This window comes from Canis aureus, chromosome 23 (genome assembly GCF_053574225.1).
Source record: "Canis aureus isolate CA01 chromosome 23, VMU_Caureus_v.1.0, whole genome shotgun sequence".
Classification (NCBI taxonomy): Eukaryota; Metazoa; Chordata; class Mammalia; order Carnivora; family Canidae; genus Canis; species Canis aureus.
Window position 1 is genome coordinate 292,519 of NC_135633.1, and position 14,647 is coordinate 307,165.

Genomic DNA, 14,647 nt, shown 5'->3' on the forward strand with positions numbered 1-14,647 from the left:
TACATGCTACAATATGAAGTAGTTCTTTCTGGACCATCTTGCCACCTAGTACACATAGAACTTTCAAACCCAGATACAAGAGTGACAGATTTCTATAACCTAGAAAATTTCCCAGACACCTGATAAATGATATTTCTAAAGCTCCATCACTTTCTTTCTCCTTTATTTTTCCTACTTTTGCTGCTAGGGGCCTAGTGTGGGCGTACTGCTGGGATCTGCAATCATAGACAAACATGGCTTGGCTTGAGACCCTTTTGACTTGTGAGATATAAAGTCTGCAGAAACGGGAACATTAGTGTCTACTTCATGCTAATATTCCTCACAGACAAGCAGAGTATTGTGAGTAATGAGTAGTCAATACTGGATGTGAATCTGACGCTGGTAACAGATGGTTTCTTTACAGAATGGGAGAAATTGTGGGTTCCCGTAGAATAACTGTGGATATTTCCTTCAATCAAAACCAAGGTATCCAGTTAGGGAAGGCTGGGAGATCCAATGCCTCAGGTCACACACCAGGCAAGCTGCAGAGATTCCTGAAGGAACATCTCAGGCAACTGGGGGTACGTGCATCTTAGCCAGGTGGAGTTTTGGAGAGGAGAGACTGGAAGCTTTGTTTAATCTTGGTTGGTGATGGCGGCTGGGTTGACTGGAAGGTGGTAGAGTGGAGCGCTGGGAATCCCTTGGAGGAGGCTTGATGGACACCAGTGTGTGCCTGTCGGGGTGACGTCAGCCAAGAGGACAAGCCTTCACAGTGATGCTATTTTAACTGTTGCCATTAGAGGGAGGAGATTTCATTGCACTGGGCTCTACTGAAGAGCTTTTTTTTTTTTTTTTTTTTAAGTTCAATTTAGTTGACATATAGTGTATTATTAGTTTCAGGGGTAGACTTAGTGACATCTGAGGGTTCACTCCATGAAAGATCTTTATGTTTGAACAAAGAAATCTTCTCTCTTGGAATGTCTATACTTTATTCTGTTCTGTCTTTTATCCAGGTGGTTCAGATTATGATTGGTGTGAAATTCATCGTCTATGGGACACTTGGAATTACGGCTCTCCATTACACAATACACAAAATTGGTTTCTTCTCATTTCAGATAGGCTTCCCCATATGGGCAGCTTTGTCTGTGAGTACATCTGACTTATGTCTAAAATAATTAATAGTCAATTCACTCTTCACTCAGTCATCCATTCAGTTGTGCATTAGCCTCCTGCAAATGCTGCAGAGTTTTCAGACATGCTAATCGAAGGTTCAGTGTTCAATCTCAGCCATTCTAAACCTTCCATCGTAATATGAACCTTAAGGTCTACGTGCTGGGGATTATTCGTTAAATTCTAGGTGTGTACTAGGTGTGGAGCATAAAGCCATACAGTAAAATCCTGTTCACTTGCTTAGGAGACTATATTGGGTTGGGTTACTAGATAATCCCTGATTCATCCACAGAGTTATCTTCAAATATGCAAGGGGTATTGAAGTGTTGAAGATAATGGTAAGGTAGTGAACTATTCCTTTCAACTTCTCTGTTTTCCTGGCCAAAATTACTGAGATGAATATCATGTTGTATGAGTGCATATAGTCCCTTCTCTGAACCTCAAAATAATTTGTATCTAGCTCTTTTTTTTCATTTTTCTCCACCTTCTATTAAAACATTCACAGGAATCCTTTGATTTCACCTCTCTACTTTATGTAAGGATTTTTATTTTATTTTAATTTTATTTTATTTATTATTTTATTTTATTATTTTTTTAATGTAAGGATTTTTAAACCTTTAAATAATGTGAATACAGCCATGACAATTTAGTCAATAATCTACTTGAAGTTTTGAAGGGATTTCCATAGGAAAAAATATACACTAAGGATAAAGTTAAAAAAAAAAAAAAAAAAAGGATAAAGTTAGTCCTTTAGAGGTGGACTGTAAATGTCCATGAAGCAGTGCTAATATGCCCATTTCTCTCTCATGAGCAGTTTATTATTTCTGGATCTGTGACAGTTGTGTCTGCAAAGAAGCAAACAAAAGCTCTGGTAAAGTATCAGTGAATTCACATTTATGAATAGTATGTGGCCACTAACACTCTGATTTCCTATACAAAGCCCAATGAACCAGAAGTTCCACAGCTTTCAGTACATTTGAGAACAAGTTCAAACGTCTTTTCTTTCCACTAATTCATCTGATCACTCCGGGTCTAGATATAATCAGAAGCTCTCTCGGGTTTAGATTACATATATTCCCCTGGAGTTTCAGAACACAGACCTCCATGAGTAAACCTGGAGATAGATTTTACAATCATGAATGGTGTTGATATAGAGAAATGAATGCCTTTAGCCTTGAACAGGGTAGATATCTATTTGGGCCCATCCAGAGCAAGCAAAGGAAATAATAAAGGTTTATGGGGACCTGCAAGAATATGGAAGTAAGAGTGGCTGGGTGGCTCTAACTCTTGATTTCTTCTCAGGCCCTGATCTAAGGGCTGTGGGATGGAGCCCTACCTTGAGCCTGCGTCAGGCCCCATAATGGGTTCCTCACTCAGCACAGAATCTGCTTGAGATTCTCTAGCTCCCCTGCCCCTCTCCCCACTCGGTTGCCCATTTTCTGTCTCTAAACGAAATAAATAAATCTTTATAAAAAAGAATATTGAAATAAAGTGTCCTGAATATTTTCAGTGAATGAACTTCCTTTCTATTTCAGCTGAGAGGAAATCTGAGAGCTAACACTCTCAGCACAATTGTTTCAGGCACTGGAATTCTGGTTCTCTCAAACAACTTAATGAAAATCACCTTCCTGAAGTTTGAGAAAGAAGATTTATGTTCTGGCATCACATCAGTTGCAACTGTAAGTATTTTCCTTCTGAATGCTGAAAAGCCTGATAACTTCTGAGGCCCAGGATCAGGAGATCAGATAGTCTAGGCACAAATCTAAAACAAAAAAAGTTCCTGCACTTGAGTTTTATTCATAAATTCTAGCTAAATTTGATGTCCTTTTAACAAGAGGCAACATATTCCATTCAATTCAATTGGGCAGAGAGCCCAATATTCCTGTATCCCAATTGGATAGCTTCATGAAAAATGGCAAACAAATGGATCAACATTATTTATTTCTTGGTCCATGACTGCTGTGATTTCCATTGTCTGCTTTATATTAATTCTTTCACAAATTTTCTACAATAAGTATGCATTACTTATACAATTAAAAACAGTAAATAATAATAATAATAATAACTGCTGTACAGGATTATATTTTATCTGTATTACCAGTACCTGTGAGCAGACCTTCTACTATATGGCCATGTAGAAGAAAGGGAGAATGAATGTCAAAGGAAGAAGAAAAGAAATATGTACTATACTTGGGAAAAAAAATTTTTTTTAACAAAAACAAGAAGATTGGAGGATTACTACTAGTGGATAAGTTGGAGTAACAGGGCCTGGGTGCCTCCTTTCACTTGAAACACCACCAACAACAAAACTCAAGAAATATATGAAACAATGATTCTTAAGACACTGGACATTGATGGTAATAAAGAACTCGATCCCTGAGGATGAAGTAAACCTTACAAATGAAGCAAGCCTAAAAACTACTCTCACGTACTGACTTGTGAGCATTTCCTGGCCAGAGCACAGGGTTGGACAATCCAGGCAGAACCAAGAAAACTGTCCAAATTGAGGAGATGGGGGAAGCTGAGAGTCAGGAGAAGCTACAGCATCTAGAGTCTTCAGGAGAGAGCACCTGAGAAAAGAGATCTGCAAACAGAGATAATTCCAGATATATTCAATAGGTCCCCTTTGATATTAATTGCAGTACTTATCAGTGCATGCTCATGAAAGAATACCTAAAGGCGGAGAAAGCATCGCCCCAAATGATTAGAGGGAACAGTACCCGATATTCACATACGGCCATGAACAGTGTCTGTTTCTACCTGCAAGTCTGTAAAAACATCCTGTATCCAACAGGATAAAAATACAATGTCCCACATCTAATAAAAAGTTACCAGACCTACAAAAAACAAAATAAAATGTTCTATAATGAGATAAATCAATTGAAACAGATTCAGGAAAGACATGGATGTTAGAATTAGCAGACCATGATGCTAAGAATTACTTTATTCTGCATCTCATACTTTCAAAAGTTAAGTACAGACATGGAAAATATTTTTTTAAAAGTCCCACATCAAACTTCTAGAGGAGAAAACAGCCTTGTTTGGGGTGCCTGGGTAGCAGAGCTGGTCAAGCATCTGACTCTTGATTTCAGCTCAGGTCTTGATCTCAGGGCTGTGATTTCAAGCCACACATTGAGGCCCATATTGGGCATGGGGCCTACTTAAGAAAAAAAAAAAGAAAGAAAAAAGAATAAGAAAAATTATCATATATGAGAAGAAAAACTGGATGACAGGATTAATGACTGAATAAACATTCAAGAAAATAAATACTAATAAATAAAAGTATTAATAATGACCTTGAAATAATATTAAAAACTCTGCAAAGTGAAAAATAGAGGCACAAAATAAAGGTGAAAATATTAAAAGAGCATCAGTGACTGATGGAATAACTTCAAGTTATTGAAGAGACATGTAATTGGGGTCCCCACAGAAAAAGAATATGGGACAGGAAAAAAATATTTGAAGTGTTGGGTAAATTTTTCCAAAATTTTTAAAAATCTGTATATTCATAGAATCCGAAGTTGAATGAACTTCGAGTGTAAGAAATCAAACAGTAACTATCTCAAGGTTCATAATAGTGAAATTTCTCAAAACCAATGACTGAAATATGAAATATTAAAATATGAAAAGCAGCCAGAACGTGAAGAAAAACACATCATAAAGAGAATTGCCAACAGATTTTGCATCAGAAACAACACAAAGGAGAACAGAGTGAAGAAAAAATTTTAAAGTACCGAGAGAAAAAAATTTGTCACCCTAGAATTCCATGTCTAGTGAAAATATCTTTCCACATGAAGACACAATAAACATGGTTTTAGACACACAAAGGCTAAAATAATTTCTATGCAGAGCCTAACAATACAAAAAAGTGTGAAGTTCTTCAGGAAGAAGGAAAATGAGCAACTACACTAAGTATGAACACCATAGATGGTGACATGGGAAAATATATAAGAATTTTGTGTTATTTAGATATCTTTAAAAGATAATTGACTTTTTAAAAAAAATTTTATTTATTCATGAGACACACACACACAGAGAGAGAGAGAGAGAGAGGCAGAGATGCAGGCAGAGGGAGAAGCAGGCTCCACGCAGGGAGTAGGATGTGGGACTCGATCCTGCGACCTCAAGGTCACGCCCTGGGCTGAAGGCAGGAGCTAAACCACTGAGCCCCCCAGGCTGCCCAAGGATAATTGACTCTTTAAACAAAAATAATAGCAGTGTATTTGGGGAACTTAAAAATATGTATAAATCGTGTGTAAAATTACAAAAGCATCCAGTCCAAGAGGGTAGAGACTATATTATTATATAATCCTTATATCACAAATAAAAGCGTTATAATATCAATTGAATATGGATTATGATTGTTTAAATATATATAATATAAATCCTAAAGCAACCATGTTAATAAGCAGAGTTATATCTAATAAGCAAAAAATATTTGAGATCACAAGACTATATAAATAATCCAAAAAAGGTAGCCTGGGAAGGCCACAGGCATGAGGCGGCCGGAGGTCATGGTGGGGTGGGGGGAGCAGTCTTGCTGGGCCCTGCACCTTTCAGATGAATGATTATAAGGGGATCTTCAACCTGTAGGACACTCCTGGTTTCAGTTAGGAGGCCAGGTTCAGGAAAGGGAATTTGGATCCCCCTCCATCTCTCCTTGAATCCCCTATCCATTGAGAACACTTGCTCCTATAGACACTGCATCTTTCCTGCGGAGAATGCACAATATCATGATACCAACAACTTATAAAATGATCCTAACACAGGAAAGTAACCCAGGCTATTTTTTTTTTTTTTAACGCAGGCATTGTTGTGCTAAAATTCATAGGAACACTGGCTTTCTTTCTTTTTTATTTCTGAAATTCAGTTCATCAAAAGCAACATGTTACATCTTTAGGCTCAGAACCCACCCGGCAAGTCACTGCCTTGGGGACCGCCTAGATGGACTCCAGAGGCCCGAGTGGGCTCCGGCTGAGGGGTCTCCAGAGGGCAGGGGAGCAACATCCAACCCAGTGGGCTCTACTCTCTTAACAGGGCCTGGTGGTCGTGCTGATGCTACTCAACTGTCTGCAATTTTCAATCACACTTGCTCTGTGTGTGCTCGTCTATCATGTGGATGGCGAGAAAATTGATTGGGTAAGTGGCAGTTCTTGAGAGAACGGGGATGTAATGGGTTATTTTATTTGGCGACCTGGGCTGTGATTATTTGCATGATCTTAGAGAGGAACAAAGACAAAACAGGTGGTATAGAATTTCCGAGAACAGCTTTTTATATATATATATATATATATATATATATATATATATATATATATATATATATAAATTTGTTTTTTATTGGTGTTCAATTTGCCAACATATAGAATAATACCCAGTGCTCATCCCGTCAAGTGCCCCCCTCAGTGCCCGTCACCCAGTTGAGAACAGCTTTTTTTTTTTTTTGAGAACAGCTTTTTATACGCTGACCTTACTTTCGAGCACAATGATCGCTGCCTAAGGTAATCAGAAGCTTTACCCGACGGCGACACCGAGTAATTTCGTTTTGTTGCTAGTTTATGGATCCACTGACGTGCATATTTAACAAACGCAGGCGATGCACTGTGTGGCTCCGCAAAGATGCAAACACCAGTCCTTCCTTGGAATGACTCCAAGCTGCAGGGATGAGTCGTGCCCTTGGGCACCGGGCACCAGGCCAGGAACTCAGACCACCTTCAAAGTGCCTGCAGGGTGTGATTTTCTCTTCCTTTCTTGTCCCAGCTCAGGAGTAGGCGGCCCGCACCCGGTGGTGTCACCCTCGCCTCCTGCACCGTGTGGTCTCTCTCTTGGGTACAAGTTGCTGCTCTGGCTCCTTCCTTTCTGCCTGCATCACACCCCAGATCTTTGTCATGAGGCCACACACGGTTGCAAGGGACATTGCACAGTTCAGTCATTAGCTGGGCATCATCTGTGTAGGTTAAGCCCAAGGGTTCTTTTTTTTTTTTTTAACTTAATTTCTTTTTTTTTAATTTATTTTTTATTGGTGTTCAATTTACTAACATACAGAATAACCCCCAGTGCCTGTCACCCAGCCCAAGGGTTCTGCTACCCAAGGATGCAGATGGTATCAAAAGTGGGTAGGCAACCCTGTCACATTGGGTCCAACCTTCCTCTCCCAGCTGAAGGTCCCTCCCCACTCCTCCAGGAGAAAATCCTTGAGAAAACACAAGTCTGCTGCATTTGTTGTTCTTGGCTCAAAGTCCAAGATTCTTGAGTGATTTGCCATCTTCCCCTACAACCCTGGAACTACTTACTAGTTTAAGAAGCTACTAAGTAGAAATCCAGCTTGCACGCACATATCCTCAGAGCCAAGAGGTAATAGTCGATGAGGAGGATTAAAAATAATAACAATCCCCAGTTTGAAAAACAAGCCCCAGTAACCTCCCTGTTACACATCCTTAGGAATGATCTGACGGTGAGCTGTCCACACAAGGGCATGGCTTTCCCCTCTGCTCATTTACTAAATAGCCCCTTACTGTCACCTGTCTGGGTTCTTCCTGCCTGGGGCTGGATTGCTGCGCCCCACCCTCTGATGGGGCAGCGGCATCCGGGGGGCAGGTGTCCACCGTTCAGGTTTCTGCAGTGCTGGCTGCTGAGTCGATGAAAAGAGTGTCTTAAAAAAATCTGGGGTGGTTTAACAGCCCTGTTGTCTTCAGCCTGAGCTTCCCGTCTGTGGTCTGTGCCAAGCACGCTGTTTCAGGCCCAGCAGGAGAGGAAACGCACATTTACTTTGCGTGTGCCATTCAGGAGTGGCTCACAGTGTTCTTTCTTGCACTCCCTTGGCTTCAGAATCTGGCCACTCAGAGATGAAAATAGCCTTGAAAGATCAAGTCACATTCAATGTTAATAATTGAATTCAAATAAAATTAAACATAGAAAAAAAAGAAAGAAAGAAAAAGTCACAAATCGACAGCTGCTTGCTCAGGTAAATGCAAATGGATTTTTTTTTACAGGAGTGAGAGAGAAAATGTGGCCTTACCCCTCCTATAAGTGTCTTAAAAAAGGGTTCTAAATATATTTTATATATTTATAACACAATGGTCCTCCTGCATACATGTAGATCTTACATATATTCTCTTGTGAAATCTTCTTTACACATTTATGTGTGGACGAACATAAAATCACACACGTGCAAGTATATATTAAGCTTCTAACAGGCACAGATGATTTCTAGGCCCTCATAAATATCCAAGGTTCCCAGAAATAGCCAGGCTGACTTCCAGGTTAAGGACAGACAAGGAGGGTGGCGACATTGTATCCTTCCCTAGGGTGTGTCATCCTGAATATCTTTTAAGGGGTAAACTTTCTTTTTCCTTTATATTCCGGAAATTCTGTGGACATGGGCAAATGGGCTGGACAATGTCCACATGCACCCCGACACAGGGGTGGATCTCAGGGTAACTTGGTGGCATCAGTGGTGCCTGGAGTTGACCCCCACTGGGCCGTCTCTGGGGGGAGTGTGCTAAGTAACAGGCACTCAGAGTAATGTGGGGTAGACTTTGGAGGCCAGGATACACCATCAGGAATCAGACTGGAAAAGAACTCTGAGGATTTAGGGGAAATGATTCTGAATGATGTTTTGGCTTATTTGCAGCTTTCAGCATTATTTTCCCGGAAATCAGCTTCAGAGAGTCCTGATGAAGGCTTGCTGCCTCTCCCTTCACTCTACCAGAATCTTGAGAGGAAGGACACACTGTTATACTACAACACCTGAGACAGGAGTACAGGAGTGAGAATGTGCGGTCATGAAGGTGGAAACTGGAAAAATAAAACAACAGAAGGCCGAAAGCTTGTCTGGATCCTCTTTTATTGACTCCTGTAATATCAACCGGCATAGACAATGATGCCGTAAGAAGATCTAATCCCCGAAATGCTTCTTGTGCTCATCATAATTGGATCACATGAGTTGCATATCCCATGTGACCTAATAGGTCAACAGGTGCACCTGCCAATTAAAATCACATTAAGCCAAAACAGACTGAAGGATTTAGCCGTGGTTCCATGGAGGCTTGAGTACAGGTGAAAGCAGGTGAAAGACAGGTCCATACCATGGGCCTTCTTTGCTGTCATGTTTAACCGATAGAGCTTCTAACCAATAAAAGATTTCTTATTCTCTTTTCATGTAGGCAAATCTGAATAAACATTACAGCCATTACCAATATCAGAGGCAGCTTCTCAAATGTAAAAGACTAGTAACTTATTTTGACCAAACACTTAGGATGATTATTTTTCCTGACTTTCCTTGTGATAAAGACACCACATAACAGTCACAAGCCTCCTTCACAAAATCCTCCTGGATATAATTTTTAAAATTCTCTTTACTCTAGTAGTCTTTCTCCTCCCTGGCTTTATTGAGATATAATTGACAAAATGTAATATTTTTAAATTATACAATATGGTGACTTGATATATACAAACCTTGTAAAATGACCTCCAGAACTGAGTTAATGGACACATCCATCACCTCACACAGCTGCTGTGTGTGTGTGTGAAAGCTTACGATCTACTCTGTTAGCAAATTTCAAGTATGCAATACAGTATTATTAACTACGGTCACTGTGCTGTTTATCAGACCCTCAGAACCTTTCCATCTTATAATTCTTTTTTTTAAGTTCTTATTTTAATTGTTTACTTAAATTTCAAATAGTTTACATACAGTGTAATATTAGTTCCAGGTGTAGAATTTAGTGATTCAACACGTAACTCTTTATTGCAAGTCATCCCCAAACTCTTACCACAGTGAGGGTTGGGTGGCCCATGGCACACTTGAGGAGAATGACAATATGACCCCTCCCAATTATATATCCAAATTAAAGGGAACATCTAACACTTTCCTTTCTGAAGTCATGTACTTTTTACCTTTATAGAAATAAAAATAAGAGCACAAATGCTTAACAGCACTCCACTAATGTGTGTGTAACTGACTTGCAAAAAATTGCACATTTAAACTAGCAATCTATTACAAGAAGAAAACTGGGAAATTCAAAAAGATAAAATTAAACAACATGCTGCTACTAAACAACCAGTATGCCAAATTAAAAGAGAAATTTAAAAATATCTTGTGACAAATGGAAAGAAAACACCAAAACATGGGATGCAGCAAAAGCAGTGCTAAGTCGGAAGTTCATAGCCGTGAATGTCTATGTGAAAGAACAAGACCTCAAAAAAGCAACCTAACTTTACACCTCAAGGGCTAGACTAAATCTCCTTTTACATATTGCATCTAGAATAAATTTCTAGAATAAATCTTAGCAGTGGATTGTGGAAATCTCAAATTTATGAGGATAATCCTCAGTATTCTTCCCAAAAGAGGTATAATGGAATAATTAAGCTTTCATATGTAAGTTAAAATTTATCTCCCTAAACAGAAAACACATGCTTCGTCAGCAAGGCCTTTGGCACGTGATTGGTAACGGGGAGCTCAGGTTTGTGCTCAGAATGGAAAGCAGTGATCAAGACTTTGTTACCTGAAACTGTGACTATCCAAAAGTATCCCAACCATGGAGATTAGGAGCTGTGTCACCATCCTGCAACCGACTCCATCACAGAACACCATCTGCTAGAAATGAAGTTGCAGAAAGATGCTTAAGGGCAGTATGTCCTCAGCTCCCCAAACAGCAGGGATCTGTGTCTTGCTTAGTAAAATCTCAACACGGTGAACCCCATGCCCATGGTCTCAAGTGCCTGGTAGGGATGCAGCTCGTATGCATGTCTGCTGTGTTTGGGGAATCTGCCAGGAAAGCTTCAGAAATGGACTCTCATGAATGGATGCTCCCTAGTCTTCACCAACATCTAGGTAAGACTGAACGGTGTTTGGGGACAGAGCTAGGTATTTCTCCTATTTTCTTACATATGCAGCTATCCTCTTAGATTCTTAGAGGGTTTGCTCAGTCTGGGCCAGTGACTAAGGCTCATTCAAGTTTTCCTTGAGTTGTCCCATGCAAAGAAAATATAGAAGAATATTAGTTTTACAAAAAGCTCTTGTTATGGGACTAGTTATTGGAGAAGGCCATTGAGGTCTAAGGGGATTTCCTTTTCCATATATATATATATATATATATATATATATATATATATATATATAACACCTGGGTGACTCAGTGGTTGAGTGGCTGCCTTTGGCTCAGGGCATGACCCCGGGGTCCGGGGATCAAGTCCCACATCGGGCTCCCTGCATGGAGCCTGCTTCTCCCTCTGCCTGTGTCTCTGCCTCTCTCTGTGTGTCTCTCATGAATAAATAAAATCTTTAAAAAAATTACCTGACTCTGGTTGCAAACAATGTGACTATTTTATAGACTCTCAGAATACTTCTAAGCTGGGCTTTGAAATGATTGCAATCATGGAGTCATTCTCAAAGGGCAGGAGAGAATCTACTAAAACCCATATTCTGTCCAAAATGTGCAACCCTGAGTACTTTTTCAGTGGCCTTCAATGTTGGCTAGCTAATTCCCCTTTATCCAATTAGCCACTTCATCCAATTCTATGCAACAAATAATTCTTTTGAAAATGTATATCAATGTAAGGACTGTGATCCATGAAGGAGGTGTACTTGACGTGGAATCATGTTCTCCAAGTACTCATTGTTCTTGCTGAGAAATAGGATATTTCACAAAAAGGCTCTCACTTCTGAAGAGTGTGTTTTGTAAATCACGAGTCAGTTGAAGAAAAATTGTAAAATATGCACTTGATCATCATGAAGAATGAGTCACGGTTTGTCCGGAGAGAAATAATTTGCTTTTAATTCAGATATGACTTGATAATGACAAACTAGGATTAAAAGATTTAAAAAAAACAATAAATTAAGTAGTGAAGACAGAAAGTAATGAGCTACTTATAGTGTTATGAAAATATAAGAAAAATACACTTTTTCCTAACAAAACACAGAATTAACACAAAATGCATTTGGTTTGTAGGGTAAGCCAGGGTGGAATATTTCATCACCATCGAGAATATGTCCATCATTTATAAAGGAGAGTAAGCAGGGTCAGTGGCAGAAACTCACTGTGCTCCATCCCTCAATCTTTTCTTTAGACAGGATTTTATTTTATTTTTTAAAAGAGTTACTTAATTTTTTTAAAGTTTTATTTATTTAAGGAATCTCTATACCCAACATAGGGCTCAAACTCAAGACCTCGAGATCAAGAGTCACACGCTCTTCCGACTGAGCTAGCCAGGCACGCCTCTATCCATGATTTTAATTGGCAGGGGATTATGATTTTGAGGCTCATCCTCTTTGTGCTTGGACTTGTCAACTCAGTGTCTCTGGATTTAGGTGCAAGTGCTGTTTGCTATGATGTGAGCTCAGTGAATGTGGTCTGGAGGACTTGGAATATGTTCTAGGGCTTCTCCGCCATTCTCATATTTACCTCTATTGTTATTAGGCAGTACGCAACATATAAAAGCCCTGAGCCCCTGTTTAATGCTACACATCTGTGCGAGGAGCCCATTAGTGCTCAGTTTTGCCCCTAGGATCCACAGGCATAAGATTGGACTGGGCACAAATTGAGGAGGTGCCTAAGGTGTACATGTTTGTATCAAAACAAGACAAAAGTATCCCCAGGAAGGATCCATAAGGACATTAGGAAATCTACGGCCTTGAGAAAAAGAAACCCCACATGCTTATCTGTTGTGTGTCCTGATTTCTCCACAGGCGGTAGTTGACTTATCTTCCAATGAGTGTGAACTCTCCATAATACTTCCACGTCATGATGATGATGGTGTGGCTTCCCAACCCACCTGCATTGCTTGATATATCTCTTCAATGAGAAAATCCTAGATTTATTCTAGTTTGTGCTCTTGAATTTATATCAGTTTCCACAGCGAGAGGAGCTGATGTGTCCTCAGCAATATGACAGTCATAGGTTTGTTAATGCCGACTTTGCCAGGGTCATCTACTCTTTCCATCAACGTATCACCTTTGAACATAATGAATTAAGCATCCAATGCTCATGGCATCTGGACTATCATCATGCCACAGCTTTCTTAGCATGAAGAAAGACACATCAGGAAGTCTGTTGAAGGTTTCAGGTGCCGTCCGCTCCTAAAGAGAATGTCTCAGGACCACCGATCTGTACAATTTCTAGAAAGTCATTCACTTCAGATCATACTGTGAATGCCATTTGGAGTCATGCAATAGGCCATCTGTGCCAGAGTGTGATTTTTCTGACTCCTTCTGCACAAAACCATGTTATACATTTCACATGTAACCATGAAATATAAATAATTAAAAATGAACCCTGTCCTTAGCACCTGACCCTATAGTAGGCTCTCCTGTTACTTATTTAGGTCTTCGGACTTGGACCCAAACTAACATTGGCTCTGTGGTCTCCAATCTGCTGATTGTGGAACTTCGGACTTCTCAGCCTACACAATCACACATGCCAAATCTTTATAATAAATGTCATTGTTCATATCAGTGCATCTTTCTGGTTCTGCTTCTCTGGAGGACCCCGATCGATACAGATAGACTTGTATCATGAAAAGAAATTGAATTCATAATTAAAAGACTTGTCATGCACGGAAGGTTGGGTGGAGATGGCTTTGCTTGTGAATTCTCCCGAACATTCAATGAAGAAGTAATACCAATATTATACAAACAACTTTCTAAACATTGAAGAGGAAGAAAAGCTTCAGAGCATATTTTTGAGGCAAGTAGTAACCAGCTCTCTCACTCTGCAAAATGGATTAAAATATCATAAGAAAATAAAATATGCATCTATTTACATGAACTTAGACCCATATATCCTTACCAAGACTAATAAATTAAACCTAGTAACATATAAAACAGGTATGTCACAGGAAAACTGGTTTATGCAGGGTGTGCAAGTTGTTTACACCTCTGAATAAAGGGGAGAAACTATATGGTTGTTACAATAGGGGAGAAAAAGCTGTTGAAAAAGATCAAACTCTTCTTTTTTTTTTTGTCTACTACCACCAAAATCTGCACCTGCTGTGTTTCCACTGGTGTCTTCTGGGCTTCAAGGTTCATTGCATTGGCCCTCCTACTAGTCACAGCATGGAGACCACAGGGTGGGGGTTGGGGGGAACTGCAGTACCTCCCACCTAGGACCCCACACCCTCCCATACCACCCCCTTCCAGCCCATCCATTTTCAGGGCTAGTTGGCTCGCAGGTGAGTTGTTACTCACTCCTTAGTGGATTCTGACTTCATGGCCGCTGTCCTCTTGGTCAAACTCCTTTCACGATAGAACTTTTCAGCGAATAAAAGAATATACTGAAAATTCTTAAAGTTAAGAAAAGGAGGAGCAGGGCTCGCTTTGGCAGCACATATGCTAACATTGGAACAATACAGAGACGCTTCACGCGGCCTCTGATGACACTCACGTTTGTGAAGAAAAGGCAGAGCATTCCTTTTGATGGATATGAAGCAAGAACAGGGACAGTTAGTCCTTCTTTTATTCAGATACAAGGATAGGAAAAGAGCTTCTTTTTTCCTATTA

The 14,647-nt window shown here is 39.8% G+C and overlaps 1 protein-coding gene across 1 annotated transcript; it reads left to right on the forward strand.

Annotated features, from left to right (window-relative positions):
- The first annotated feature begins 404 nt into the window (after nucleotides 1–404).
- Nucleotides 405–9,368, forward strand: LOC144295555 (high affinity immunoglobulin epsilon receptor subunit beta-like). Its single transcript, XM_077867890.1, has 6 exons — nucleotides 405–560; nucleotides 993–1,124; nucleotides 1,964–2,020; nucleotides 2,685–2,828; nucleotides 6,187–6,288; nucleotides 8,783–9,368. Exons 1-6 carry the CDS (start codon nucleotides 405–407, stop codon nucleotides 8,900–8,902), a joined length of 711 nt encoding a protein of 236 aa, XP_077724016.1. The 3' UTR covers nucleotides 8,903–9,368.
- The last annotated feature ends 5,279 nt before the right edge of the window (nucleotides 9,369–14,647 follow it).

Coding starts and splice junctions, on each gene's coding strand:
- LOC144295555 (XM_077867890.1), top strand. CDS start 405: ATGGGAGAAATTGTGGGTTCCCGTAGAATAACTGTGGATATTTCCTTC. Junction 561..992: donor AACATCTCAGGCAACTGGGG/GTACGTGCATCT, acceptor TCTTTTATCCAG/GTGGTTCAGATTATGATTGG. Junction 2,021..2,684: donor AGAAGCAAACAAAAGCTCTG/GTAAAGTATCAG, acceptor TTTCTATTTCAG/CTGAGAGGAAATCTGAGAGC.